Here is a 27,455-nt window from a genome sequence, read left to right as displayed (position 1 = left end):
TGGTTGTGTGGTTGCGTGGTTGCTGGGATCGTTCCTGCCTTGCTTCCACTGTTCAGTGGTGCTGTCAGCGCCTTCCAGGTTTAGGTGGTGGCGGCGCGACGGCGGAATAGAAACGCCGGGGTGGAAGTTGGCCCCCTTCAGGTACCTGGGCCCCGTTTTTGGTGGGGCACATTAAAATTCATCTAACAAGGCCGGCCACAACACCTCTGTCGCGAAAGCTTTTTCTTCTCGATCAAACAATCTGCGAGGTTTCTCTTCCTCTTTCTACTCTCTTCTCTCTCTACCGCTCTGCTCTCTGAGTCGTCGGGCAAATCCGCGTGATTGAGGGCTGGTCACACAGCCAAGAGTCGCCAAAACGACGTCCTTCATCCTCCTCCCTTCTTCCTTCACTTCTAAATCTCCCTCTTTGCTACCCCGCGCAGCTAGCTCTGCCTTTCGCCAAGCTCAAGTGCTTCACTGCACTTTACTCTACACCACCACACGTCACTACGCGAAATCAAGACGCACAATGCCTCCCAAGAAGCAAGTCGTCGAGGAGAAGATCCTCCTGGGCAGGCCCGGTAACAACCTGAAGAGTGGAATTGTGGGTGCTGCGCCTTGAGCCTTCGCTTTCGCCTTGGCCTTAGAACCTGTCCGGGATCAGGCTGACCCCCCTTCTCTTCTCTTCAGGTTGGCCTTGCAAACGTTGGAAAGTCCACCCTCTTCCAGGCCATTACCAAGTGCAACCTGGGAAACCCGGCCAACTTCCCCTACGCCACCATCGACCCTGAGGAGGCACGTGTCATCGTCCCCGATGAGCGCTATGATTGGCTTTGCGAAAAGTACAATCCCAAGTCGCGCGTGCCTGCCAACCTTACGGTGTACGATATCGCTGGTCTGACGAGAGGTGCCTCCACTGGCGCTGGTCTTGGTAACGCCTTCTTGTCGCACATTCGCGCCGTCGATGCCATCTTCCAGGTCGTTCGTTGCTTCGACGATGCCGAGATTATCCACGTCGAGGGTGACGTCAACCCTACCCGTGATCTCGACATCATCAGCGACGAGCTGCGGTTGAAGGATATCGAGTTCACCGAAAAGGCCCTCGAGAACCAGAAGAAGAAGACTCGCTCTGGTGGCAAGGGCCTCGAGCACAAGAAGGCTATGGAGGAGCAGGCTACCATTGAGAAGATCCTTCAGCACTTGAAGGACGGCAATGAAGTCCGCAAGGGTACCTGGGGCCCCAAGGAGGTAAGACTGACAACTACATTTCTTTTCCTCATCCCACGCCTCTCGTCACATGATGACAAAGGATCTAAGATCCGAACTATAAACCCAGCTCTTCGAATGCTACGGCATATTGAGACAAAAAACCCATTCTGATTTGACACAACTCCCTCATACAATCTTGTTGCAAAACACTTGTGAGAGGAACCCATTTCTGACAAAAACGACAGATCGAGGTCATCAACCCCTTGTTCCTCCTTACCGCCAAGCCCGTCGTCTACTTGGTCAACCTCTCGGAGAAGGACTTCATTCGCAAGAAGAACAAGTACCTTCCCAAGGTTGCCGAGTGGGTTAAGGAGCACGCCCAAGGCGACCCCATCATCCCCATCTCCGTCTCTTTCGAGGAGCGTCTGACCCGCTACGAGACTGAGGCCGAGTCCAAGGAGGAGCAGAAGAACGTTGGCGCCGAGTCCGCTCTGCCCAAGATCGTTCTTCAGATGCGCAAGGTCCTCAACCTTGGCAGCTTCTTCACCACCGGCACGGACGAAGTCCGGCAGTGGACTCTCCGCAACGGCACCAAGGCGCCCCAGGCTGCTGGTGTCATTCACACCGACTTTGAAAAGACCTTTATTCAAGTCCTCGTCTACAACTTCACCACGCTGAAGGAGCTCGGCACTGAAGCCGAGGTCAAGGCTAAGGGCAAGGTGATGACGAAGGGCAAGGACTACGTTGTGGAAGATGGAGACATCTTGCTCATCAAGGCCGGTGCTGCGAAGGGTTAGAGAACGAATATCTGATGGAAACTTGAGATATTGGGAACGGTCAAAAGCTCTGCCTTTTCGGTTTAGATATCACTGCCGGTCAATAGAGGTCCTTTGCCACCATAGGCTGCCATAATGAGATGTGTGAAATTTGTGAGATCATTGGTGAAATACTGCAATGAAGAATGTTGTGCATATGGAGTACTTGAAAAGAGAGCCATGTGCTTGTTTCCTGGCTGCCTGTATCCCTTAATCGCATAAAGGGGGGTTCCCCCGACCCAGCTTCTGAGCGAATGCAGCACAGACCAATTGGCTTCGATACCTGCTGAGCTTCATTCAGGTTCAAAGTGCTGCTGTATATTCTCTCCAACAACACCTTTGTGATCCCTTCAACCTTCAATACGATGTCTCAACCTCCAATAAATCGTGGGCATGGACGAAACATATCAGTGACGAGGCGTGAGTGCTTATCATCCACCATGTTCAACCCTCCTCCAATTTTAGAGCCCGCTTTCTTCTCATTCTAGGTGTATCTCATCACCCTGGCCCTGGCAAAAGCTATGGCCTATAGCTCATGAATGAGACTGAGAATGAGGGAGGGAGTGTCACCGAATCTTCACTAATACGTTTCGTACAGCGGTTCGTCCACGGTCCTCGACTAAGGGTCCGCTCGACCTGGACGAGTGAGTTTTACTTCCCATATTGCCATGTTGGCCTTCTCTGACAGGCTTCAAGCACTCCTCTGAATGACCCGTTGTCACCAAAAGCCGCCGCCACAGAAGACACGACGCAGCAACGCCCAATATCAGGACAACGCTCGCCAGCGCTGCCTCACTCTCCCGCCGCTCCGCCCGTGAAGACAACCGTCACCAAGGACTTTGGCTTCCTCCTGCGGCCCGAGATTTACCACACCATCCAACCCGTCAACGTCCCGGTCGCATTCAGGAACTCGTCCAAGCAGCCGCCGGCCGATGCTTCGCTCGAAGACCTGCTGGCAAAGGGCCACTTCCGCGCCGCCGCCATTGCCGCGGTCCAGGAGCTGACGGCCACGGGCAGCCCAGGCCGGCCGCGGGTCGCACCGTCGGACCACCAGAGGATCTTTAGCCTGCTGTACACGCGGCTGGCGTGCCTGACGCTCATCGACGCGACGGCGGTGGCTGCGCAGGAGGTGAGGGCGCTGGAAGATTTGAATGCAGGCGTCTACATTGACGAGACCACGGGCGAGCACTTAGTGCCCTGGGAGCTGCGCGTGCTTAACGTACGGCTACAGGCTCTCGGGTTCAGCGACCCGCGCAGGTCCGTCATGAGCTACCACGACCTGGCGCGGGAGGCGCGCGAGCAGATCAGCAAGGCGACGGCACGGCACGATAACTCGGCGAGGGAGCTCTGGAAGGCGCGGCTGCAGGATCTGGGTGTTGCTGTCGCGGGCGCGCTGGTGGAGATGGATGACCCCGCCGGCGCGGCGCATCACTTGGCTACGCTTAAAGACCGCGGGAATGGAAAGATGGCGCTGTCGAGGGCTCTGCTGTGGCTTCACTTGGGGGATGCGGACGCGGCGAGGCGCTGCGTTGTACCAGGGGAGGGCTCTGGGGAGGACGGGAAGCATGCTGAGACGGTTGTGGGCGCGCTTTGTCAGATGGCTGATGGGGAATATGAGGCGGCGCTTGCGACCTGGAGAGGGCTGAGGGAGGGAGTTGCGGATGAGATGATTGGTGTCAACATGGCGGTGTGTCTTCTTTACACTGGCAAGTTGACAGAGGTGAGTGCTTTTCCTTGTCGGGTCTTTTCCCTCGTTCTCGTGTTGTTACTTGTGGTCTCATTTCATGACACACATTTCGTGGAAACTCAAGCATGACAAAGACGGCTGACAACCAGCTATACATCAGGCACGAGCCATTTTTGAGGACATGGTCGGATCCGGCTACTCATCGCACACTCTCTTGTTTAACCTCAGCACAACCTACGAACTCTGCACGGAGCGGAATCGGAACCTGAAGGTGAGGCTCGTTGATAAGGTGGCCGATCTGGAGGAGACTCCAAGAGGCTGGGAGAAGAACAATGCCGACTTTAAGTTGTAAAATCGCAAAGGAAATAAAAGCATAGCTTCGTAATGATCCTCCGAGCCAATGGAGCATACCTTGAGGTAGGATAGGATTGTCATGTATTACTGTGCAAGCCTCATGTCCGTGTGGTCCCCGAAAACGGACTTGCCCAATTGGAGCCATCCTAGCAGATTACACCCCTGTCGGTTCAATGAACCAAGTCTCCGCACTGGCATGCACAGTCGGGGACCGGACTTGCTTACAACGCTTACCAAGATGCTTACCTACGAGACTTGCATGCTTTTGCAGACTGACAAACCGTACAGTCAACACCAGACGAAGTGCAGGTCGGCCGCTGGAGGGAAGCCAAGTCTTTTTGCGGCGGGGGGGAGTGATGCGAATACGGTTCTGATTTGTGTTCAGATGTTCAGATGGTGAGGTGATGTAAAAAGGATGGATGTTCCCGCGGTTTCCGGCGTCGGGCGGTGAAGTTTTTGAGGCTAGAACTTGTGGTGTTCTTATTAGAGACATCGCCGGTGGAAGTTCTCACGAGCCACGCAAGTCCTACTTTATTGATCGACTGTGAAGTCGACGACTGAACAGGTAGAGATCGACTCACACAATAAGAGGCACATTTTCAATTTTTCAGTTCAATTCAAACAACATGGAGTCGAGAGCCTTTCAGGAGCGGACCCTTCACCTGCTTGAGAGGATCGCAGAATCTCAGACGGCATTAGAAGCGCGCCTAGCCACAATGGAGACGATGCTCTCCCACCACAACACGCAGCCGCCGCAACACCTATCTTTTCCACAATTCCGCCAGCTGCCTCCCGAACTACGACTCCGGGTCTGGTCCCTCGTTGCCATTCCCTCACGGGTTCTGCGTCTAGACGCACGGGATGGGAAGAAGACGAAGTCACACAAGTCAGGATCTCCGCCGCCGCTGTTACGACCGCCCGCCATCGCCGGAGCGTGTCGTGAGTCGCGGGCCGTGGCGACGAAACATGGTGCGCTGGCGAGACTCACGTACGAGGGGGGTGAGATGGGCAAGGGGGGGAGGACGCGGTGTTATTGGTTTGATGGGGATCGCGATGTGCTGGAGTTGGATAGCTGGGTTGACGTCGAGGGTGACCAGCCGTGGGGGATCAGAGAACTTGTGCAGCGGGCGCGGCATGTGCTTGTTGGTCGCGCTGAGGCGGAGTGGTATGCCCGCCTATTCGAGCGCGCGGCGCTGGTGAAGCGCGTGAGTTTGAAGTTTGATGCGTTGGGTGTGCGGTGTAGTACGCATGGTCGGGACGCCGTGAGACGTATGTTTGGCGGAGGCGGGGCTGAGACTACGATCGTTGTTACGGACTTGGAGGACGCGGATGAGATTGCGCGAGTGAAGAGCGTGCTGGGCTCTGGATGGCGGAACCCGGTGTTTTTGGAGTTTGATCTGGAGCTTTGGGCGAGGAGCGGGACGGAGAGGGTCGGACGGGCTGTGAGGGATGAGAAGTGGATGAGGAGGTTGAATGGGACTTGGGCGAGCGAGGTTGCGAGGGGGTGGGTTATGGCTCGGGCTGGGGCGTCTATACCAGCCAATGACGGCGGTAGAGGGGATGGGGGTTATAGAGAGGAAGATGGAGTGAGAGTTGCAAGTGATATGGGAGCCCCGGAGATGAAGTCACGGATTGCGAAGGCGACGGCGCTGGATGTGGAAGATGGGTTTGTGAGGGAGGCACTTTTGGGTATGCCCAAGGTCAGGTTCGTGAGAGCATATTGTCTTAACGAAGATTATGGTGCTTGCCATTCATAGCAGAGTGGCCTTTACCATCTTTTACTTTGTATATGCCGAGACCTTGCGGCTGTGAGCTCCGCGCCGGCTTCAGTCTCGTCTCCGTCCCGTCAAGCCCACTCGGCCGTCAGTCTTCCCGCTCCAGACGGCTCTCAAGAACCACATATGCATCCTTACCTCGGTACTCTACCTCTCAATAACTGTCTAATATTATAGACGGAATAAAGGAGCAAAGCTTCCAAGTTAAGGCTGCTGTCAAGAGGAGAAGCTTATCCACGAGGCTCTGCTCGTATAACCGTTGCTCCATAGAGGCATTACACCGAAGGCAAGCCGGTACTGTTCAGACTGTAAGCCAAACTCCATTCGTCTGACCTCCAGAATTCAAAATGTGTTGGGTTTTCACGGTCACCATTCATCCGAAGTGCTAGTACTTCCCAGACATAGCTTCCAGCCGGCACAAATGTCCTGTTGTTCTCTGAGCCACCCCAGAACCACGCTGCCGTCATTGGCTCCGCGTCTGTTCCGACGGTGTCGTTGTGGAATGGCGCTTCGCCAGTCTTGGTGTTCACCATAGAATAAGTGACTAGCCTACTCCTTACAACTTGCTGGAAGGCAAATCCGGGATATATGCCATCAGGATAGGCGATGGGGTTCTCGTCGATGCCGACGCTGGCGTTGTAGGTGGCATTGAATATCCTTCCGGGCTCAACATCGATGAATGCGAAGTCCGGCAGCCTGACTCCAATCAGTTTGGTCTGAGTCCGATCAATGATGGGTAAGTTGAGCAGCGATCCTCCATAGCCAGTGTAAGGCACAGTCAGAAGATTCGCCTCAGAAGCTGAGGATTGGACTGCGATGTAACCGCCGAAAAAAGACAGACGACTTGCGGCATCAGACAAGTCAGGTTCGGAGAGGATTGACACTGCCACAGACGCAGATTCACCGCCCTTCAACGTCAGATAGGTGGGAGAAATTGACAGGCTGGCGAAGGCATCACTAATGTTCGGCAGCGAGAAGGCGTAAGGGTTTGCAGGATCGATCACGTAACCTGACCCCGCTGGTAGATGATCCAGCTGGTAAGTGAGCTCCTCAACACCCGTGTTGGCGAGGGTGAAACTTAGGAACGGTGGTCTGTGATCGGTGTCATTGAAAGCAAGATCCGTCACGCTGACCGTCGTGACGCTCCGCACAGCACTCCAGGCATCGACCCTCCCACCTCCTTGCTGCTGAACCGGGGCCTTGATAGCATGAACCATGAAGTTTGGAATACCATCGTTGTAGTCTACAGGACGTGCCGTGGCCACGATAGCATTGCGGATCTGGCGCGGCGACCACTCGGGATGAGCAGACTTCACAAGGGCCGCGACGCCGCCTAGGTACGGGGTTGAGAAGCTCGTTCCGGCCCATACGCCGAGGCCGCCAAGGCGCGCGGGGAACGGCATGGCGACGTACTGTGATGGTCCGAGAACGGCAACGCCCATGTGTGTATCCAAAGCCGGACCCCAAGTTGTCCAGGATGATGGCGTGAGGCCTGTCTGGTTGTTGGGTATGAAGCTGAGGTTCATGTTGGCTGACGATGGATCGCCGGTCAGGGAGAGATCTACGCGGCCGTGTTTTGCGAGCAGCGATATGAGTCTTGAGGCTTCGTCGAAACCGATGTTGACTGCTGCGCGTACGGAAGGGCTTAGATTAGTGCTACCCATTCGAGGGATGCTGAGTGCATGAACGGCGTAGTTGGGGGCGTACCCCATGACATAGGGTATTCCGTACTTGGTGGTGATATCCAAGGACGCGTCATCGGGGTCGCTCCAACATTCGTATCTAGACTGGAGAAGTATCGTGGTTGCTGGGTCCGAGGGCGGTTTTGCGCCGGCTGGAAGAGGTCGGCAAGGAGACACAATATCTTGGGGTCCCTCCAGAGCCGCAGGATCGAAAGCGCCAGGCCACCACAATGTCAGGTTGATCTGGGCGGGCATGTCGAATATTTGCGTATCGGTGGGATCACTCGGGTGATAGTACAATGGACCAGCTTCACCGCCAGCGGTCCAATTCCCTTGCCATGTATACACAGGGACGAGGGAAGTATCGTAGGTACCGATAGCCATGCCGCCGCGACTGGCCGTGGGGGCTCTGATCGAATACAACCCCGGACCGGTGTTACCGGCAACAGTGGTTACAAGAGTGCCGTTGTCGAACATACGCTCTATTAACGCGGGCCAAGGGGCTAGCCTCATAGTCAGCAAGTGAACGCGGTCAATCAGTAGGCAGATGGAGGCGCAACAGTTGCCCGTCTATACAGGACAAGCACCACTTACCTTCAGGATATTCCAACTCGTAGCTGTAAGGAATGGAAATGATGTCCAGATGCCGCTCGTACATGTGAAGGAAGTCATTCACCTGGTCGTCTCCGTTAATGGGGTTGACGCAGTCAGAGTTGGCGATCGCTTCAAAGGTGGCATCCGGTGCGACACCGGTATAGCCCCATAGCGGATCGCCCTTTCCGCCGGCGATGCCGAGATTCCCGGTGCCGTGCGGGTCACAGCTCCCGGCAGAGTCGTTGGCGCCGGTCCGCAAGTTGGTGGTATATGCGATGTTCGTTTCTACCAGGCCAGGTGCGGTCACATCAATCGCGGCATCCATGATGGCAACGCGGACGTTTGCGCCAGTTACATTCTCCTCGTGTAAGCGCAAAACGCCAGTGTCCTCATGCGAAGCCCGGAGAAGCGCGGCCTTGGAGGCGATCCTGGTGCTGTCGACATTGGTTTGCACAAAGCTTCTGCGCTCAAACTTGTCTGTCTCTGGATACTTTTGCTGCCCTGGTGGGAATGGCTGTTGCCTCGATGTTCTTTGGTTTTCGAACAACCCCCCTTCGGAGGGAAGACGCCAAACATTCTGGGCATCAGTGACGACAGCGATGGTATTCAGCGATGGTTGATGGAGTTGAGCTACTCCTTCGCCGCATTTCAGCGAGAAAGAGGCTCCCTGTAGAATGTTGGAGTTGTACTCGCGGAAATCATTGACGGAGCAGTGGAAGCCGTGTTCTTGAAGTCCGTTCTCGATGCTCAATGACACACCTTCGGACTATTGTCATATGTTAGCACCTTCAGTCATGGAATGTCCAACAGCCAAGGTACCGCACGCTCTCCGTCGTAACGCCATATTCAATGACATAGCTACTACGAGGTTTTCCACCTATAGGTAATGGGACAAGTGCAGCGGTGAAGCCTGCAAAGATGAGTCCGAGATGTCGAATGTAGCGCATGATGCGCAAGCGAGTGGATGAGAATTAAGGACTTCGACATTGACGATAGTCTACCATACACATATCTGATAAAGATGCTTAGTGAGGTTTTATATACTAAGGATCTTATAGGTGGGTTTAGGCTTCGCAAAGGTAGCATATCCATCCGAACCGGCCGACGTCAGATTCCTAGGTCGAACTCTAGATAGATTACAATAATCAGGATTCTTGCTCTCCTTCTTAAATCAGCTTGGTACCTCGCGATCTTTTCAAAGTAAGTAGGGATTTGATCCGATACCGAGATTCATGGGCCGATCTTCCCGGCTTGCCTTTACGCCCGCGCTTGCCACGCGTGCCGCGCTCCCGATAGGTGTGAACAGTCAATTTACGCCATGAGAACATTCAACAATTCTTTCCAAACCCCTACGGCTCGGCTATTCTCTCAGTATCGGTGCCGTGTACCGACCACCAGGCAAAGCTTTCTGCTTCGTCAAGTTAGCTATCCCAGCGTAGGTATTCTCCAGACCACAGGGGTTGGCCGATAGAAATGGCATCACAGTGATCGTTGTGGATGATTAGCATGAGCCTACGAGGTCCAGGCATAGCAAACCGCAAGTTACATATCGCCAAATCAGTCGTATCCAAGAGCGTAGGAATCGCCGTCAGGACTAATCAATTGCGCATTTTCTAGCTTGGCCTGATTTAGGTGTTGAACTCTATGGGATTTCGATTAAAGGGAACATATCACACAAGACCACATATGGATGATGCAGTAACTCGGTGGTAGCTCTATGATGCCAACTCATGCAGTATTCTTGGCACGATTCATCGATCTCCATTCTAACACCTTGTAATATTGGGTTGTGGGTGAATGCCGTCTAGTTGACGATGGGTAGGCCAGAGAGATTGAAGCCGACTATGGCGGACCCGGAACTTCTCTCTCCACAACAGAGATTCTGGAAGATCCCAACTATCAATTAACACATGGTAGTCGCATCTCGAAGGCGAATCATGGGCGTAAACTAGGCTCTAAGCTGGACCTCAAGCTAAGGCTCACACTGAGCTGAAAGCATGGCGTCGGTCCTTAGACCGGGTTGTAAGCTTGACCATGAATTCTCTCCACACTCCAATGACGTTCCTCCTGATGTCCTCTGCGTAGAAAGCAACGAACCCCACTGCGATGGAAATTGCGATAGATACTAAAACTGTATCATGTCTTAGCGATCACTTTTCGTATTGGCTCAACTTTAAGCATGAGACTCACATAGTACCAAAAAGGCCCAGTTTGGTGTTTGGAGAAAGGAAGAGACATCCAGGGCAAACAGAGATGAGAGAAACGACAGAGGAAGCTTGATGAACCAATTAGTGAGCGAACAACTTGGGTTTTTGCCCTTGATTGAGGTAACCCACGAAAAGAAGGGTAGCAAAGGTAAAAATCATGAGCACCTTTCCGTGCTGGATTGACAGGACGGCGTTGCGGTTGGCGATTTCGCTTTGTTGAAGAGAGAGCGTCATGTTGATCTTATCACCCATTAGGTAAACTGAATTGCGATTATTAATTAGTACCAACTTACCGCTGATTGTATCCTGTCTGCAACGATATCCAGTTCTTTGATGTTCTTCACCACATAGGCTGCAGAAAGCTCTCCATCCTTTACTGGGTTGGCGGCCAATCTCGTTTGAACAATTTCCTGATACTGCGCAACCGATTTGAGGATGTTCAACTCGTCACGGACATCCTTGATATCATTGGATAGAGTGTACGCCTTGTGGATCGTAGTTTCGATGTCATCGTAGACTAGCAAACCGGTTAGAGCTCTGGATGAGTCCTTGCAGAAGCCACTGGATTGTGAGGATTTACTCCCTGTTTTTGGTCGCGCATGGCGGTGGGAGTTAGACCACCCGTTCTGTTTCCAATTCTGAAAGGCCTCAAAAAGTGCTATTTCATCCCGGCCCTAGCAGCTTGTTAGTGGTTGATTTGATCCTGACTTATGTGTTGATAGAGGGGGCATGATGTACCACTTTGTTCATGTGATTGGAGTAGATTTGACCGATAGATAGTTCTTTTACTGCCAAAGGATCCTTCTGATTGACAGAATGAAAAGTACTGATGGGAAATGTCTTGCTGTCAACGAGCTGCCCTTCAAGTTTGGGGCGCCTATCGTATGAGCCGATGCAGTGTTCAACGATCAATCTGCTCATCTCAACTGCTGACCCTGGTTGAGACTTGCGGCCTCCATATTCTGCTTGTTTGTTCAGCTGGTCAAGCACATCCTGCACTAGTGCGCCATCACTTTCACCAAAAAAGCAAGAATTTGCAGTGATGAGCCACTCTTTGGATCGGTATCGTTAGCAAAATTGTGTCGAAAGCGACGTAACCCTCAACATACTGTTTCCAATGGTCCACATCCATATCTGATTGACCCGTATTAATTCAATTTCACCGGACTGGCTCGAACCCTCAGAGTGTTCCTCATTCTTTTCGTTTTGCCCTGAGCTCTTGCCCCCTTTTGAATAGCGAGTGATAACCTGGCTTTCGTTGCGCTTATCTCTATCTTTTACCGACTCCTGGTCACCTGCAAAATGGTAGTACCACTCATCAAGTGTTGGCGATCTATGAACAATCGACTTCGGATAAGCTGCCAGCAAATTTTGGAACTTCTTTTGGCCCTTGTCCAGATTGACTGAGAAGCAGAGATACGGCATCTAAGATCTCAGATTAGAAGTAATCCCCTCTCATGATGGCAGCTTCGAATACTTACGTAAATTGCCGATGAAATATCAAAATCAGGATTGCTGGTTCCACGACCATTCTCCTTCGACTCGACGCCAAGCTCTTTCGGCTTCCACCCTTGTCTGTCTTCTATTTCAATCTCTTCTAGATGTCTGCAAGCCTTTCTCCGGTCTAATTTCGTGAGGTTTACCTCTGGATTGTTATTGCCTTCGCCTGGGTCTTGTCTCCTGCAGTCCACCTGCTTCGTAGACTGTCTGATTACGGTTCGCGGTCTCATAATTCTCGACTCAGATTTTCCATCTGGAACCTCAATCCAGCTATCTTGGAAAAACGACTTCGCCTCGTAATACTGGCGAGGACAACATTCTTCATCCTTCAAAATCCTGGTAAGAAGGTCCTGTCAAGAGTGAGCTTCAACTTTCCTTCCTTTAATTCTTTTTGGATGGCTTTTCTCAAAATGCCAGAAGCAGTCACTGGGCGTAATGCTTACATTCATCCAATCCATCTATCTCAAATTAGTGATAGTCAATTACGAAATGAAGAAATACTCACATTCGTGGTTGGTAAATGTACCCATGTGAAGTCGCATGCAGGTTCAACCTCGATATAATCTCCATTCAAATTGGCGACGGCTGTTAGCATGGCCTTTTGCATAGTGATCCCGGTCTGCATGATCTCTGCTGGGCCGACCTCGTAGATGACCTCGCTGATTGGTCTCTTGGCTTGAAGTGTTCTGGGAATGCCTTTGACCTCATTAAATTGCACGATGTGAGCTTCGTAGTCTCCCAGTACGCCCTTTAGGGACACCTCGATCTTAGGTTGCGGTATGTTGTAATCCAAGAGCTGCTTGTGGCCTCGTGCAAGGGGAGGGTCACGCAGGATGTCTTTAAGCATCTTCAAATGCTTTGACTTGAAGGTTTCCTGATTCGATACCGGTTTCTTAGTATTTACTTTTTTTTCACCGGCTGACATCAACGTATTCTTCACCACCAGGCCCGTTTTCTGGTGTTCACTACCCCTTGCTCCGGAGGTAACCTCGGAGAAGTAAGTCGCATTTCGTGATTCCTGCGCGAGCGTTTGACGGTCTAGCTTTTCAGAAGCTTTCTTCAAGACTTCTTCAATTTCAGTTGTTCGTTTCAAAGCAGTGATGAGCTGCCAGAGTATTACTAGCGGAGGTTGGTTACTTGCTTCTCTGCTCTGTAGCCTCTTGACTAGCTCTAAGGGCGACGCTAGGATTGACCTCAGCGTATGTTCGATTTGTTCGGTACCAGACGAGCTGGATATCAGAAGCGACAGCAGCTTTGGAAGCTGTCGGTGCGCCGCCCATCCAATTGCGCTCCAGGTCTCATACCCAGCTGGCAATGTTGCATGTTGCGTACTTTTGTACTTCAAAATTAGTCGCACGACGTCGTGTGACATAGAATCGTTTGCAGCCCAATAAAGGGCATTGTCCAGTTCGTCTCCCGTGTCGAACTTGGCAATTTTCATTGGAGATAGCTTGGCAAATGTTTCCATCGCGACAGCTCTTTTTTGTCCCTTGAGTTGGAAAAGGGAGGAGAGTGCAGTTTGTCCTTTTCGATTGCGTATGAAGAAGTCGTCAGGCTTCATCTCTCCGATAATACCATTGAGAATGGACAACTCGCCACAAGCTATGGCGAAATGCAGCGCTGTCTCATTCTCGGCGGTTCGGGCTACGGGTCGAGCTCCATGGGCGAGGAGAAGCTGTATTATAGCGATATATTGAGCAGTTTGGGGCCTCGCTTCGCTCAAGTCTTCTTCCTTTAAGCCAGCCCAGCGAAACAGGCCTAATGACAGCTTGCTTTGAACTTTCTGTAGAGAGTCGATGGCGATATGAAGCGGTGTTCGACCATCTCTATCATAGTTATCTACATTAGCCTTCATGCCCAAGAGTCCGTTGACGACACTCTGATGGCCTTGTCGACTCGCTAGATGTAAGGTGCTCTGCCCATTGTTATCTTTGATTGTCACGTCGACCCCCACATTCAGCAATAACTCGGCAATTTCATGCCGTCCTTCGATGATCGCTACGTGTAAAGCAGTAGCTCCGTCCGCATTTTGAAGATTGAGGTCTGCACGGCGACTGGGGTTACTGCTGTCGTGGTCGAGAAGAGCCTCCACGACATCCTCGTAACCCCAGCTGCTGGCTGCTATCAGAGGTGTTGATTTGGACTCGAAGGTCTGGGCGTTTCGGTTTGCACCGGCATCGATCAACAGCTTCGCACCTTCCAAGAAGCCGTTTATGCTTGCCAATAGGAGCGGCGTCCGCCCAGAATTGTCGCGTATTTCCAGTGGAGACTCGACATCGTCAATCCCCAATCGAGGCTTGAGCAGCTCTTCCATAACATCTGCTTGCTCAGCCTCAGTGGCCGTAAAAAAAGGCGTCGCGCCTTCGCGGTCTTGGACTGCAAGCCTGGCACCAGCCTTGAGAAGGACTCCGATGGCACTGACAAGGCCACGCTTAGCCGCAATGTGAAGGGGTGACACCTTCGTGATGCTATCTTGGACGTTGACTTTGGGAATATCTGCGTTGATTATCTCACGAAGCGTCTTGAGGTCGGCCATGGCTTCGGGGCTCGCCATTGTCTGGAGGTGCTGGCTCAAGGGTGACTGCAGTTGATCAGTCGCGCCTCCAGGGTTGCTCTTGGAGTCCGAAAGTTGGCCATCGATTGAGTTTCCGGGTTCTTGGACGCCACCAGGTTCACCGACGGTCGAACGAGCTGCCTCGCGAAGTTCTGCGCCTACTGCTTCGACAGTAAGGCTAGCTTCGGACATAACGACGGTAAGCGATGATCGAGATGCGCGAAAATGGCGAGTTCGATGCAAATTATCGGTAGAAGGATGCCAACAGATTTATCTCAAGAGATCCGATTTCCAACACGAGCTCGGACTGAGATTGAAAATGAGGTGTCGAAGAGAAAATATGTTGAGGCCCCCGGGAATGCCAGAAACCAAGAAAGTATTGTTTTTCCACAACAGGTCACTCTCCATTCTCGCTCTCTTTCAAGAATTAGGCGCATGTCAAGCCGTCTTATATAAGCAAAAGCTGTTTATGCCCAGCATGACTTCGATTTGAGATTGATGTTACCCAGCATGTGATATGACTTATCACTGCAGCTTTCGTGTGGGCCTCGCATGAGTAGTTCCTTGCGTCTTGATGCAAGAAGTTAAATCCCAAGTTTTGCCGACTGCTGGGGTCCACCGCCTATTCAGTCATCTCCCAAGATACTGATAGGTACTTCTCACGGATGGGCTGAAACAACCTGGAAAGATGTTGGCGCAGGGCGAGCTCTGTTGTAGGTCTGTTGTACCACTGCGGTATTACCCCAAGCAGGCACGGCGGTAAGTTCGTGACTGTTCGGAGACAACTAAGAAAACCAGCCCTAAGACATCTGGTTGCCTCACTTCAATTGGTTCCAATCTTGACTGACGTGAGATATGACCTGACCGAATGCACGAGGCCTTCAGCCCCGACGCAAATCTGCCTAGCACTTTCTTTTTTAGGGATCAAGTGCATGCTGTCCAGCTTTGATTGTTGGCTCGCTACCTAGCCGCCGTCCGCGAACTTTGCCCGGCAGCCACTCCCCGGACTTTCGGCCTCCCTCGTTCTCCTCTCAATGCGCCGCGAGATCTTCGCACGCCAGTTGCGGATGCAGACAAGCCAAGCCAAGACCCCTCATCATCCCGCTCTCCTTGAATTGGCTAACAAAACACTTAATCAATGTCTTGTGGTGCCCCAAAGGCGGGCCACTGACGTGACATTGTCCAACGCGGTTCCACTCCAATGCCTCTGACATCTTCTCATTGGCAAGTCTCACTGTCGAGCTGACAGCCATGTACGGCGTGCTCCTCGATAGGATACTATGTCAACGTTGCGGAGGGCTGAGAATGTGGCGGCAGTAGTGACCCGATTTGTGTTCTCGTGACGGCGGAAAACCCGCCTCCTCCAGGGAGTTGGTCTGCGGGTGTTGCACTCGCAATAGGGTATTGTGTGAATCTGCTTCATCATCCGCGTGTACAAAGATAGTCAGGTTTCGTTGCGTTCCTGGTCCAGTGCGACTATTTGCTCCCCATTTCAGTCGATTTCTCCTAAATGCCATGTAGGGGATATGGAGTGAGATAGGGGCAAAGAAGAGCTCAGTAGCAATCCTCAGTGCGACGGCTCTATCCTTTACCGATTCTCCATTCGCCAGACAGCTGAAACTCTCCGATATTTCGGTGATCATCCGCAAAGACCCCGGCTCGAATGCCCTCTCGTGCCTGAACCAATACGTCGCCAGGAGGAGTCTCTTTTTCTCTGGGTGTACGACCCCAGACTGGGCGATGTTGTTCATGATCCTAGGCGAGAGCCAGTGCTCGGCTGTCGCCGTAAGGGTAAGAGCACAGCCGTACTTTGCTGCCAGAATGGCTACTGCCAAAATCAGCCTTGGGGAGGATTCTCTCATCTCTGACTTCAGGCTGTTGCCATGGGGGGTGTGGCACATGATGTCCATAGCCTTGAGATCGTCTTCTCGGGGGTGGGGGGGCGTGAGGGGTTTGACAATAAGGCATCATCGCTGCAGTTTGCTTTTGGTATCTTTGAGGCAAAAATGGGAGAGCCATTGGATGGGATGAGAGAGTAGACGCGGAGCTCATTCCTAGACGGGCCGGCGATGAGGATGAGATCGCCTTTTGGTACCGGCGTAGTACTCGTCGGTGCGAAGGCTGTTCCATCTCTCAATAGCCATAGTGATGCCTGACCTCATCTCGCTCCCACTTTTGCCTTCAACACTGCAGTGACAGACAATGCGCTGGTCTGAAAGGACTCTCCAAGAAGGGGATATCACGAGTTTGAAACTCTTGGCTTGAGCGAGGTTGCCAAGTGGTTAACAAGATAGGATGATGTTCAACAGTAGACTACGATGCCTACTTGCCTACTTAATTATTGTTCCTAACTTTCTGATTCTTTTGATACTATCCAAGTTTGTACTATCTTTGCTGTTTCTATGCTTCATCATCCTGCAATTTAGTATTCTAATGAATAGTTTCAGTGTGCTTTGGTAATCTCAAACGTTATCACAATTCCGTAGATGAGATCACCATGTAGGAGAACTTGCTGGTGTCAAGAACTGCATCAATGTTGCCTTTGAGTTCGGGCAACTCTTGGCTAAAAAGACGACTCCGATACTTATTGAAAGCCAGTATCTCAATAACCGCCTTGATTTCTGTGACTCAATACGCCTCATAAATAGTCCGCATAGCTCGATGATGACTCGATGAATTGAAAAGATTGGGCACATCACCAGGTGTGATGATGAGTTGAGTGGTGAGGTGAGGTGAGGTGAGGTGAGGTGAGGTGAGCGGACGGTAGTTGACACTGTGTTTTCATGGCAGAGACACTAGGACCCAAGGTTTTGGGCGGATCTCTCCGCCCCGTCCCTGCCGCAAGTCCCGCTGCAGAAATCGGCCCCGCATGGGGCACAGTGCGCAGGCTTCCGAGACTCGTATCTTTCTTTCTCTGGTTCACTTTCTTTTTTCACTTCACGTCTCATTCCACTTCAACTTGAATCACTTCACTCCCGAAAGGAAACACCACACTCGTTTCGTCGTCATGGTGCGCACAAGGCCCCGCAACAAGACCAAACGCGTCGCCATCATAGACTACGGCTCAGACGGTGAGCCGCCAGAAGAAGCCCACGATGACCCAGAAGACGAAAATTTCGAGGCGCCGCCGCCGGACCCGGAAGACGATGATGAGGACGACCGAATGGACGTCGACGGGGGCGACGATGATTTCGAGGCAGAAGATCCATCCAACCTAGCCATTGATGACGGGTCACGCAGAAGAGGCAATGACAGTGACGAGGAGCGGCCCGCCTACACCAGCTCCGCCGGGATCAAGAAACGCCCGACGGATATGACCGCCCTCGACACCTACCACGCCGACGGCCGGCCTACGCGCTACTACACCGGCGAACTCAAGCGTGGTCAGCGGATTCAAGTGCTGGACTTCTTTTACGGGCCCGAGGCGGAGGCTGTTGGCGTCGCGAGTTGGTTGCTGAATCGGTGGGCTGGGTATGCGGTGCTGCCGAGTAAGTTGCCCGATGGGCCTGCTCACCCGGTGCCGAGTCCGTGGCTCGGGGAAGGGTTCAATGAAGACCAGCAACGCGCTGCGAAGGGCTGGTTCGAGAGGCTAAAAGGCACCAAGGGGATTGTCGAGGCCGAGAGGGAGATGGGGGCGATAGAAGCGGAGGGGTACCGGTTGAACCCGGGCGGTCACTTGGTCACTGTGATCGGGCCTTATCAGAACCAGCAAGAAGTCGAGATTCCGCCGTACGATAGCGTAGTGCTTGGCGAGATGGGGCAAGTCCTGACGAAAGACGCCGGCGACGAGCAGAAGTCTTCTGGATGGATGTTCGATGTGGGTGGCATGGTTATCGGAATGGAATGGGCCCCAAGAACAGAGGGGGAATCGCAGATTCTCTCCCTCGCCGTGGTCCCGCCGACGGACCACCAAATGGGCCTCGAGGACGCTTACAATGAGAAAAAGGGTATCGTGCAGCTGTGGGAGCTTCGCGGGCAGAAGGACGGCGACGGCGTCTCAAGACCTGCCGCACGCCCTGCGCGACTTGCCAGGACGCTGTGCGTCGACTGGGGTAGGGTGAAGCGGCTCAAGTGGTGCCCTGTACCCTTCAGGGAGGACGGCTCTTTAGGCTTACTTGCACTGCTTTGCGGCGACGGGCAGGTTCACGTCGTCTCGGTCAAGGAAATCGGCGACCGAGAAGAGGACGCATTCAGTAAGACCATGTACTTCCCTGCCTCTTGTGTTCTTTACACTGACTAATTCCACAGCAAAACTCGAAAACTCTGTCGTATCCCTCGGCGTCTCCTCAGAAACCAACGTGACAGCAAGTTGCTTCGCCTGGGTCAATACAAACCGCATCGTTCTAGGCCACTCAGACGGCTCCCTGACCCTCTGGTCCATCTCCCCGCGCATCTGCCTCGCCCGCCACGACGTCCACTCAACCTACGTGATGCACCTCGATACGGCGTACCCCTCGGACCCGTACCTCGTCGCCTCGACCCCGATCGCAGGCTACACCACCCTCGTAGACCTCTCCGACCCCTCGTGCGAGCGGACAAGCTTCCCCTGCTTCGCCATCACGCCGCAGCCGAACCTTATGCAATGGAGTGACCACCTACGCGGCTTCTTCACCGCCGTGCCGTCCGCGAACCCGCTCAACGCCTCTGTCGGGTTCGTCCACGCGCGGTGGTACGCCGCGCAGGTGCGGAAAGTCATGGACGGGGACCGGCTGCCGACGTGTCTCGCTGTCGGCGCGCAGCATCCGTTTGTGCTGGTGGGGTATACCGACGGAACGGTGTGGGCTGCGAACCCGTCGAATCGTATCTTTGCTTCGAAGCATCATTTCGGGCACAAGATGAAGGTTCTCGACCACCAGCACATACCACGCGAGAGGCTCGACGCGGAGGTGGTGAACGGGCACGAGGGCGGGAACACAGCGGACCGGTGCCGTGGCGCGTCGAGGATATTGCAGGGGTTCCGGCCGGTGCCGAATGTGAATCCTAAGGTGGACACGTGGAAGACCAAGGTTGCGATCAACAAGAAGAAGGATAAGAAGGGTAAAGCCAAGGCTAAGGGTAAGGGTAAGGCAAAGGGGAAGAAAGGCGCTGCGGCGGCGGCGGCGGAGGCTGGAGAGGAGGACGATGCCGATGTACAAGGCGGTCAGGAGGAGGTTGATGGGCACTTTGCTGATCCCGAGCGGGCCGTGATTTCGGAGCCGTTGACGCGGATCACAACGATGGCGTGGAATCCGAACATGGAGTACTCGTGCTGGGCGGCTATTGCAATGGCGTCTGGCCTGGTGAGGGTCATTGATTTGGGATTGGAATGCTAGAGAGAGACCCCCCAAGCATAGAGTAACATAGGTGAAATAGGCAAGAAGTATGAATGATACCCTCTATTATCAACCTTCTATACAGTAAAAAACATCATGTATCCGAGACTCATGAACCTCATTACACCATCTACCACCATCTCCAAACCCCTCTGATCAGAAACACTTGCCCCCTGTAACAGTATGATGATAATCAAAAGCCTTAGCCATGCCATACAAATGCGTCACGGCGGCCATTACCACAAAAAAGTGAAAAATCTGGTGCGAGCTGCCCCAGATGTCAAACGTCCGCGGGAACGAGCGCTCCGGCCAGCGGAAGGCGTACAGAAACGCGCCAAAGATGTACATGAGGCCGTGCAGGACGACCCAGCTGAGGCTCATGCGGTCCTCCATCTCCTGGCGGCCGTAAATTGTCAGGCCGTGGAGGACGGGGACGACGCCGGAGGTGCCGAGGGCGGTGAACATGCAGGCGCGGAAGGTGCGCCATTCTGGGGCGCGGAAGAATTCGATCCAGGAGACTGCGCCGCAGCCTAGGCCTAGGAGGCAGATCTTGGGAGGTTGTGTTAGTGAGATTTGGTGTCTGGGTCGGTTTATATCATGAGGGATGAGTGAGAGATGAGGGATGAGTGAGTGAGTGGGACATACCGTTGTGAGGTAAAACTTGAGCAACGCAGGATGGCAATAAAAGCCGTAATACATGGCCGGCACATAACTGCCCACAATAAGAAACACAATCCCCGAATAATCCAGCTTATTCCCCCACTTTGCGACCTCGGGCGAATGATTGCTCATGGCGTGGTACGTGGCACTCATGCCCAAACACGCAACGGCGCCGGCGAAAAAGCACCCAAAGACAATCATGTCGGCATCGCTCGCCGACTCGTAGCGCGGCGCGATAACGGCATGCAGGACCGCGCCGGTAATCACGAAGGCGACGGCGCCGAGGAGGTGGGACCAGATGTTGACGGACTCGTTGTGCAGGTACCCCAAAGAGCGGAAGGAGGCGCGGTACGAGTTGGAGTCGGGGCGGTAGCCCGTGAGGATGAATTGGTTGTCGCGGCGCCAGGCGGGGAGGTCGTCCCAGAGGACGAGGAGGGCCTTTTCGACTTTGCGTTCGAGGGCGGCGGCGGAGGATTCTACTGTTGAGAGGAGGGTTGTGGTGTCGTGGGAGGAGCGCCGGCGGTTTCTGAGGCCGGCTGTGCCGTCGGCTGTTTCTGGAGCTGTCATCTTGGTGGTTTATTTTTTAGGTAGATGGTATCTTCTGGTGTTGTTCTTGTTTATATGCGTCGCGGCTCACGAGAGAAAAGGATGTCTATAATAGCATGTGGTGTGGCTCTCTATGAAGCATTTAAAGGACGTTGAGATATCACGGGCGCGCACGTTCAACAAAGGCACATAAGGTAAGGTGCTGCAACTGCGATGACGGATTGACGCCTAGCGCCGGGTGTGCGGCGGCGGGTCAGGCCAGGGGTAGCTACGTAAAAGGGAGGGCCCTGATTTATTGGGATGGGAATTGTTGGGATTTCCTCTTTTTTTCTGCTGGCATCTGCATTTCCACATGCTTGAAGATTTTCCTTAGCAGCAACAGCAGACGGCACCAAATCATGTGTTTTTCTCTCGGTCCGCACCGAACGGATCCGAGGCCGTTGTTGTCACAAGTGCCGCCAGCTGGAGCCGGGCGAAGAATGCGCTGAACGGTCGGCCCGTCGGTCAGACTGGACCATCCGCCGGGAAGAGAGCGGGCATCAGGTGAGACATTTGGACATTTGCCTTACATAAGGTAAATGTGCCTCCAAAGTTCGAGGTCAGCATGTGCTGCAGGATAGCCAGACGTGAGCATCGACTGTGAAACGGGCACTGGATGGAGAAGAGAGGGCCGGTGGGTTCTGTGGGAGGTGACTCTCGAGCGCAAATCTTTGCTAGGAGTAGCAAAAGACGACGAATACCCGCGGGCGTATTTCCACTGTTTAAAGCCCCCCGCCTGTTCCAGTTTTTGGACGTTGCACTGCAATTGCAAGAACGAAGACCCTGAGTCCGATTTTTGTGTCTCGAGTCAACACAATTGCAGGCTGACACTTTAAAGACCTCAGAGCATGAAAAACAACAGTCAAGGTATCCGGCATCATCCATGTCGATTTTGTCAAAGATCGAGAACTCTTTTGATATCATTTCATTGCATGCTCGTTGTAGGTATGTAAAAGAAAAAGCGCTCCTCCGTGGTCCCGGCCTTTGGTAAATCGGGCACCGTTCTTGTTGTGTGCGCGCGGTCGTCGACTTCTGGTTATTTCGCAATCCCGCCCATCCAGCAGCCGGTTTATTTCTTGCCGCTCTTTTTGATGCCCTGGGTACCGGTGTTGAGAGGTCCCTTTCCGCCGGCCTTGGCGGCCATCTCCTTGCGAGCCTTCTCCTCTGTTATCGTACATTAGTCTCCATCTGCAAAGAAACTTGAGACGGGAGAGGGAATGTAGCATCCGTCCCGTCAGTATATGTGCGGGACCTACCGGCGCGCTTCTTCTCGAGGAAAGCGAGGTCGTCCTCGTCCATGTCCTTCTGGGCCTTCTTCGCGGCCTTAAGAGGCTTGGCCTTGCCACCTGTTGTTGTGAGGAAATCATTGTCAGCAACGCAGGGACTGAGTCGGAAAAGGCTGGGTTGTCCCATTTTATGCGACGGCAGATTGCTTACCTTCACGGCTTGCACCACCCATTTTTGCGAGGTTGTCGAGGAAGAAACTGGGTTGAAGATCGGCTTTGGACGAGGAAGAGCGGTGGACAGTCAGGCGAAGAGGCAGAATCTGGAGTCGCAAATGTTGCACAGTCGTAGAGTCGAAAGGAGAAGAGGAAGCGCGGCGCAGCGAGGCGGGCGGACGTGGGGTGAAAATTGCCCCTCCTCGACGAATCGGTCAAGGGTCCCCGTTTATAAAGATTTCTTATGGTTTATTCCTTTCAGAGAGTAATATGCAGTTATATACTATATGCAGGTGACCCAGTGTAGTGGAGCCGGGACATCCACGGAACATTCCAAGCTCGACGTCGGTGTGGTCGGCTGTGTTCCGTGCCACCTTGATTTCTCCGGCGCGGCGCCAGTGTCTCGTCACCACCAAAAATCACCACCTGTCGACCCTTGATCGCTGGAAGGCACCGAGTCGTCTCGACACAAACAACACTGCTCTTCCTTGGCATTGCATTACGACACTTGATCCTCCTTCCCCCCCCTCTTTTAATTGCCCTCTGGTTTTCTAGTGTCGCCTTTGCTTCCTTCTTTCTCCCCATGAGCTGAGTCGACACAGTCATCCGGTTCGCAAACAATTCCTGCCGCACATCAATCTTCTGGTGATCTCTGCTGACACGTCGCTGCTGCTTCTTGCGCGCCAAAAGACCTAGGGGATTCCTTCCTCTGGCGGATCACTGCTGCAAAACATACCTTACACAAAGAACGTGCTTGTTGGCACACGTTCGAGACTATAGCTCAAGAGCACCGCACTTGCTGTCGCATCGCATTGCAAACATGGCGTCGAGTTCCGACGAGGGCGAGATCATGGAGAATGACGCCGTGGATTTGAAGGCAACTTCACTGCCGAAGAAGTTTGAAGGAAACGGTGTTGACCGTCAAGACAGAACTCGAGATAGACGCTCGGCCTCCAACTCCCCCGAGTACGACAGTTCCTCCAGAAACAACTACCACTTTTCGAGACGCAGCCGTTCCCCCCCGCCGCCCCGCGGCTTTAAGCGCGCCCGTGACGAGCGTGACTACGCTGGTGGAGGACGACAGGAAACCCGCCGCTTCCGCGTGCATTACGAAGACGGCGCAAGGGATGACTACCGCCGCTCACGCGTATCGTACGAGGACCTAGACCGCCCGCCGTCCCACGGCTCGAACACCAGCTACGACGGTCGCGACAGGAACCGCAGCCGCGAGAGAGACGTATACAGAGACAGGGACAGGGAGCGCGATCGCGAGAGGGACCGATACCCGGATAAGAGACAGCGTAACCGTACCAGGTCGCCTTACCAGCCCCCGCGCGGTGAGCGAGGAGGTCGCGATGATCACTACGCCAGAGACGGCGGGCGCGATCGTCTCACCGATTCGTTCCGCGGCTTAAAGTACGATGACAACAGGGACCGAAACGCCCGAAACGGAGGCGCGGCGCCGAACGGGGTCGCTGTAGGAATGGATTCGCGCGCTTCCAGACAAGATGCTAAACCTGTGAAAGACTCTGCAGACCGTGAAAATTCTGCGGCTTCTCGCTCTCGGGGCCAGGCGTCCGTCTCCCCTCCTCCCTCCAAGAGGACTCGGTTCCTGCTAACGCCCGACGATAGCGCTCCGCAGGTGGTGGAACCTGATCATAGCTACGATGAGCCCGAGGAGCCGATGGTTATTGACGAGGAAGCTGAGATCGAACGCAGGCGACGACGCCGTGATGAGCTACTCGCAAAGTCTAGTTCAGCTACTCCACTGCTTATTCACGCATTGCATGCGACTGACAAGTTGGCGATTCCATCACCAGCCCGGGAAAGCACTCCAACAGCGGATATCGGTACCCCAGGCACAGGTGAGCATCTTGTCCTCCAAAGTTTGACAGGTGCTAAGTTCGCAGACATTGCCTCACCAGCCCGAGACGGAAGTTCGCCTGGCGCTATTGACATTGTGAATGAGAGTGACCTCATGAACACTCATGGCGGTGGCGACGCAACGGAAGAGGACGGCCCCTCAGCTGCAGATTACGATCCCACGGCCGACATGAAGGAGGACGAGAGGCGCGATGAACTGCGACACGGCAACGTGGGCGTTCATGGCGAAGCTCCTGACATAAAGAACGAGACGCAGCCACACGATCAACCTCAGGAAGCCCCCGCGAAGAAGTCATCAGAAGACGACGACGACGATGACGATTTCGACATGTTTGCTGAAGACTTCGATGATGAAAAGTACGCCGCACCTAACCCCGTCAAGGTAGCTGTGGTGGACGAGTCCAAGGCCTCGCCCGCTCTTGCGCCGACAAACGGAGCCATTCTCGAGGGCGACGACAAGGACGGTTATTACAAGCTTCGCATTGGCGAGATCCTCAACGGCCGTTATCAAGTCCAGTCGGCTTTGGGCAAGGGTATGTTTTCCGGCGTTGCGCGGGCCATCGACATTACGAACAAGAAACTGGTCGCTGTCAAGATTATGAGAAACAACGATGCGCTGAGGAAGGGAGGTTTCACCGAGATTGCCATTCTGCAAAAGCTCAACGACGCCGATCCAGAAAATCGCAAGCACATTGTCAAGTTTGAACGGCATTTCGACCACAAGGGCCACCTGTGCATGGCGTTTGAGAACCTGAGTCTTAACCTGCGCGAAGTGCTCAAGAAATTCGGCAACAATGTCGGTATCAACTTGAGTGCTACGCGAGCATACGCCCATCAAATCTTCATTGGCCTTGCTCACATGCGCAAATGCAGTGTCATCCATGCAGATTTGAAGCCTGACAATATCTTAGTGAGTACTGCCAATGTTGGCTGTTGGACAAAGAACTCAACTAACCGTCCGTAGGTCAACGAGAGCCGAAATGTGCTCAAAATCTGTGACTTGGGAACCGGCATCGACAAGTCTGATGCAGCCACAGCGCACAACGAGATCACCCCGTACCTAGTCAGTCGCTTCTACAGAGCACCAGAGATCATTCTCGGTATGCCCTACGATTACTCCATCGACATGTGGTCCATCGGTGCCACCTTGTACGAGCTGTACACGGGCAAAATCCTCTTCGCGGGCGACAGCAACAATCAGATGCTCAAGGCCATCATGGAGATCCGTGGCAAGATCACGCCAAAGCTCTACAAACGGGGTCAACTCTCGGCGATGCACTTTGATGAAATGGGCAACTTTGTCAGCATGGAGCGGGACAAGGCGCTTGGAAAGGTACGTTATTGGTTCGTGGTCTCGGTGTTTGTTGTTTTGCTTGCATCTGTCTTTCACCCCTCTTCCCCATATCTCAACGCCTCTGCATTCTGCCTCGTTTCAAAACTTGACCCATGACCCAATCATCCCTCAGAGTTGCTATTTTGGCCGACGGGGTCCCGAGATGGGCCTAGTGGAGGCGGAGTGCGGCTGTAAGCGCTGAGGCGCGGCTGCACATGCGTACGCACGTATCCACCCTCCCACAGCTATGCGGGCCGTCCGTCAGTCAAGGCCGAGCGCGTGCCCCGGAACGCTCGTGTCGCGATGCCGCCCAGCTGACGGGCTGGTCGTCGTCGACATTGGACCAGTCACGATACTGTTGGAAGCAAACACTCCGGGCTGTTCGGACTCGCATGACTTGCTGGGGTGGAATGGTACCCCAGTATGGAAGGCCCGCGAACGAATCCTCCCATCTACGGAGGATGAGCTGTCTCAGGGACTGTTTGTCACGGCCGCATCATCATCTCAACTTCGCTCCATATCTAGTTTCCCCTACATGCCCCTGCTTTTTTTGCCTCTCCGCCACCCCTTGTGTCCTGCACAAAGGGTCCAACGTGTCGGGTCGATTTGTCAAAGTTGACAGGAAATGTTTCCCCCGACCGGAGGGTCCCTCCGCAGCAAGCCTATCCCGGTAGGCCCCTGCTACGCCATTGCATCACTACCTTGTTTTGTCGATGGGCCGATGATGGGCCCTTTTGTTTGAAAATAGTAGTAGAAAAGTTCAGCTGGTCGCTAACCAACATCCTCACACAGACAACCGCCAGGGTCCTGCCCGTCGTCAAACCAACGCGTGATCTGCGCACCCGCCTCTTTGCCGCGTCAGCGGGTATGAACGACGCCGAGACGAGGGACCTGAACCATTTTGTCGACCTGCTCGAGCACTGCTTGACGCTTAACCCGGAGAAGAGGATCAAGCCCGCCGACGCGCTGAGGCATCCCTTCTTTATTGCGAAGGCCGCCGCGCCTGTGAAGAGATGAGGGGCGTGGCGAGTAGTCCCATGTTGGGAAGACGCCGTTGGGTGTGTTTGTAGGATGATGACAGGGGTGTTGTTGTCCCTTGAGGCCACTGCTCTGATTCTAGGGGCACCCTGATCAACCTTGGTCGACAACCATAGCTAGGCAGTGTGGCGTATAGATGTTTGTATGAGGATAAGGGAGGCACAACTCTTACTGCGAAGCGCCTCTTTAGACACAAACAAAAGCATTAGATGAAATGGAGACTACATTGCGTTATGACATGATATGATCACTTCAGATCCGCAGAGTGCCATTTTGCGGAAAAGCCTCGGTATTGGCTTCAGGTACCTTTAGCAACAATGTGCCTAACCTTGAGTGATATTCATCATGGAGTCGGTTGAATATCCACACAGCGCATCCTTCATTCTCATCGCGAGGAAACGTGGCGGGACTGAAGGGAAGTTGCTGTAGTACTAGCTCAAGAGGCCTGATGCTCTTCCGCTTCCTATCCGAGCATCATGTCCACGTACCTCTAGCCTATGCCTCTCTCTCTCTCTCTCTCTCTCTCTCTCTCACCGACCTTGCGAAGTATGGAGCGGGAGAACCAACACATTCATGGGTGAATACTTGAATTCCTGGTTCTTTCCTGATTTTTATGTTTCGGTTCCCGTGTCTATCCGTGCTCGTAACAAGGCTTGAGGTATCTAAAGAGACTGGACCCTGATAGACCCGTTTACTATGGTAAACCTTTGTTGAGAATGGATGAAAAGGGTCGAAGATGCGAGCCAGTTGGCAGATCTGTCATAGTGGAGCGAGGATCCAAGGGCTCGCGGGGATCGAGATATGGAGTCGAGAGGCTCCAAGGGAAAAAGGGGTTAGGGGTTCAGGAG

General features: G+C 53.5%; 10 protein-coding genes across 10 annotated transcripts; 4 read left to right on the top strand and 6 right to left on the bottom strand.

Annotated features, from left to right (window-relative positions):
- Nucleotides 1-508: 508 nt before the first annotated feature.
- CTAM01_13753 (uncharacterized protein) lies at nucleotides 509-4,042 on the top strand (the record flags this gene model as incomplete). Its single annotated transcript, XM_060529755.1, has 6 exons — nucleotides 509-583; nucleotides 670-1,227; nucleotides 1,434-1,980; nucleotides 2,602-2,647; nucleotides 2,700-3,723; nucleotides 3,851-4,042. 6 exons carry the CDS (start codon nucleotides 509-511, stop codon nucleotides 4,040-4,042), a joined length of 2,442 nt encoding a protein of 813 aa, XP_060375668.1.
- A 628-nt stretch (nucleotides 4,043-4,670) lies between these two features.
- CTAM01_13752 (uncharacterized protein) lies at nucleotides 4,671-5,856 on the top strand (the record flags this gene model as incomplete). The annotated part of the gene is made up of 2 exons (XM_060529754.1): nucleotides 4,671-5,749; nucleotides 5,805-5,856. 2 exons carry the CDS (start codon nucleotides 4,671-4,673, stop codon nucleotides 5,854-5,856), a joined length of 1,131 nt encoding a protein of 376 aa, XP_060375667.1.
- A 238-nt stretch (nucleotides 5,857-6,094) lies between these two features.
- Nucleotides 6,095-9,042, bottom strand: CTAM01_13751 (serine endopeptidase; the record flags this gene model as incomplete). Its single annotated transcript, XM_060529753.1, has 3 exons — nucleotides 6,095-8,004; nucleotides 8,096-8,861; nucleotides 8,920-9,042. 3 exons carry the CDS (start codon nucleotides 9,040-9,042, stop codon nucleotides 6,095-6,097), a joined length of 2,799 nt encoding a protein of 932 aa, XP_060375666.1.
- Nucleotides 9,043-10,245: 1,203 nt separating this feature from the next.
- Nucleotides 10,246-14,548, bottom strand: CTAM01_13750 (uncharacterized protein; the record flags this gene model as incomplete). The annotated part of the gene is made up of 7 exons (XM_060529752.1): nucleotides 10,246-10,266; nucleotides 10,596-10,787; nucleotides 11,041-11,354; nucleotides 11,412-11,727; nucleotides 11,784-12,152; nucleotides 12,308-12,639; nucleotides 13,135-14,548. The coding sequence occupies 7 exons, from the start codon at nucleotides 14,546-14,548 to the stop codon at nucleotides 10,246-10,248; spliced, it is 2,958 nt and encodes a 985-aa protein (XP_060375665.1).
- A 1,091-nt stretch (nucleotides 14,549-15,639) lies between these two features.
- Nucleotides 15,640-16,451, bottom strand: CTAM01_13749 (uncharacterized protein; the record flags this gene model as incomplete). Its single annotated transcript, XM_060529751.1, has 2 exons — nucleotides 15,640-16,234; nucleotides 16,270-16,451. Coding segments are annotated over 2 exons (777 nt in total), but the record flags the coding sequence as incomplete, so codon positions are not given.
- Nucleotides 16,452-17,363: 912 nt separating this feature from the next.
- CTAM01_13748 (uncharacterized protein) lies at nucleotides 17,364-19,668 on the top strand (the record flags this gene model as incomplete). The annotated part of the gene is made up of 2 exons (XM_060529750.1): nucleotides 17,364-18,549; nucleotides 18,605-19,668. The coding sequence occupies 2 exons, from the start codon at nucleotides 17,364-17,366 to the stop codon at nucleotides 19,666-19,668; spliced, it is 2,250 nt and encodes a 749-aa protein (XP_060375663.1).
- A 156-nt stretch (nucleotides 19,669-19,824) lies between these two features.
- On the bottom strand, nucleotides 19,825-20,895 carry CTAM01_13747 (hemolysin III family channel protein; the record flags this gene model as incomplete). Its single annotated transcript, XM_060529749.1, has 2 exons — nucleotides 19,825-20,217; nucleotides 20,314-20,895. The coding sequence occupies 2 exons, from the start codon at nucleotides 20,893-20,895 to the stop codon at nucleotides 19,825-19,827; spliced, it is 975 nt and encodes a 324-aa protein (XP_060375662.1).
- A 740-nt stretch (nucleotides 20,896-21,635) lies between these two features.
- CTAM01_13746 (uncharacterized protein) lies at nucleotides 21,636-21,794 on the bottom strand (the record flags this gene model as incomplete). The annotated part of the gene is made up of 1 exon (XM_060529748.1): nucleotides 21,636-21,794. One exon carries the CDS (start codon nucleotides 21,792-21,794, stop codon nucleotides 21,636-21,638), a length of 159 nt encoding a protein of 52 aa, XP_060375661.1.
- Nucleotides 21,795-21,982: 188 nt separating this feature from the next.
- CTAM01_13745 (uncharacterized protein) lies at nucleotides 21,983-22,372 on the bottom strand (the record flags this gene model as incomplete). The annotated part of the gene is made up of 3 exons (XM_060529747.1): nucleotides 21,983-22,077; nucleotides 22,170-22,259; nucleotides 22,351-22,372. The coding sequence occupies 3 exons, from the start codon at nucleotides 22,370-22,372 to the stop codon at nucleotides 21,983-21,985; spliced, it is 207 nt and encodes a 68-aa protein (XP_060375660.1).
- Nucleotides 22,373-23,172: 800 nt separating this feature from the next.
- On the top strand, nucleotides 23,173-26,586 carry CTAM01_13744 (uncharacterized protein; the record flags this gene model as incomplete). The annotated part of the gene is made up of 3 exons (XM_060529746.1): nucleotides 23,173-25,146; nucleotides 25,201-25,569; nucleotides 26,362-26,586. The coding sequence occupies 3 exons, from the start codon at nucleotides 23,173-23,175 to the stop codon at nucleotides 26,584-26,586; spliced, it is 2,568 nt and encodes an 855-aa protein (XP_060375659.1).
- Between the last annotated feature and the right edge of the window lie 869 nt (nucleotides 26,587-27,455).

The sequence above is a fragment of the Colletotrichum tamarilloi genome, assembly GCF_030869305.1.
Source record: "Colletotrichum tamarilloi strain Tom-12 chromosome Unknown Scaffold_104.1, whole genome shotgun sequence".
Lineage (NCBI taxonomy): Eukaryota > Fungi > Ascomycota > Sordariomycetes > Glomerellales > Glomerellaceae > Colletotrichum > Colletotrichum tamarilloi.
Note: the sequence above shows the minus strand (reverse complement) of the source record. Positions and strands in the feature narration are given on the sequence as shown.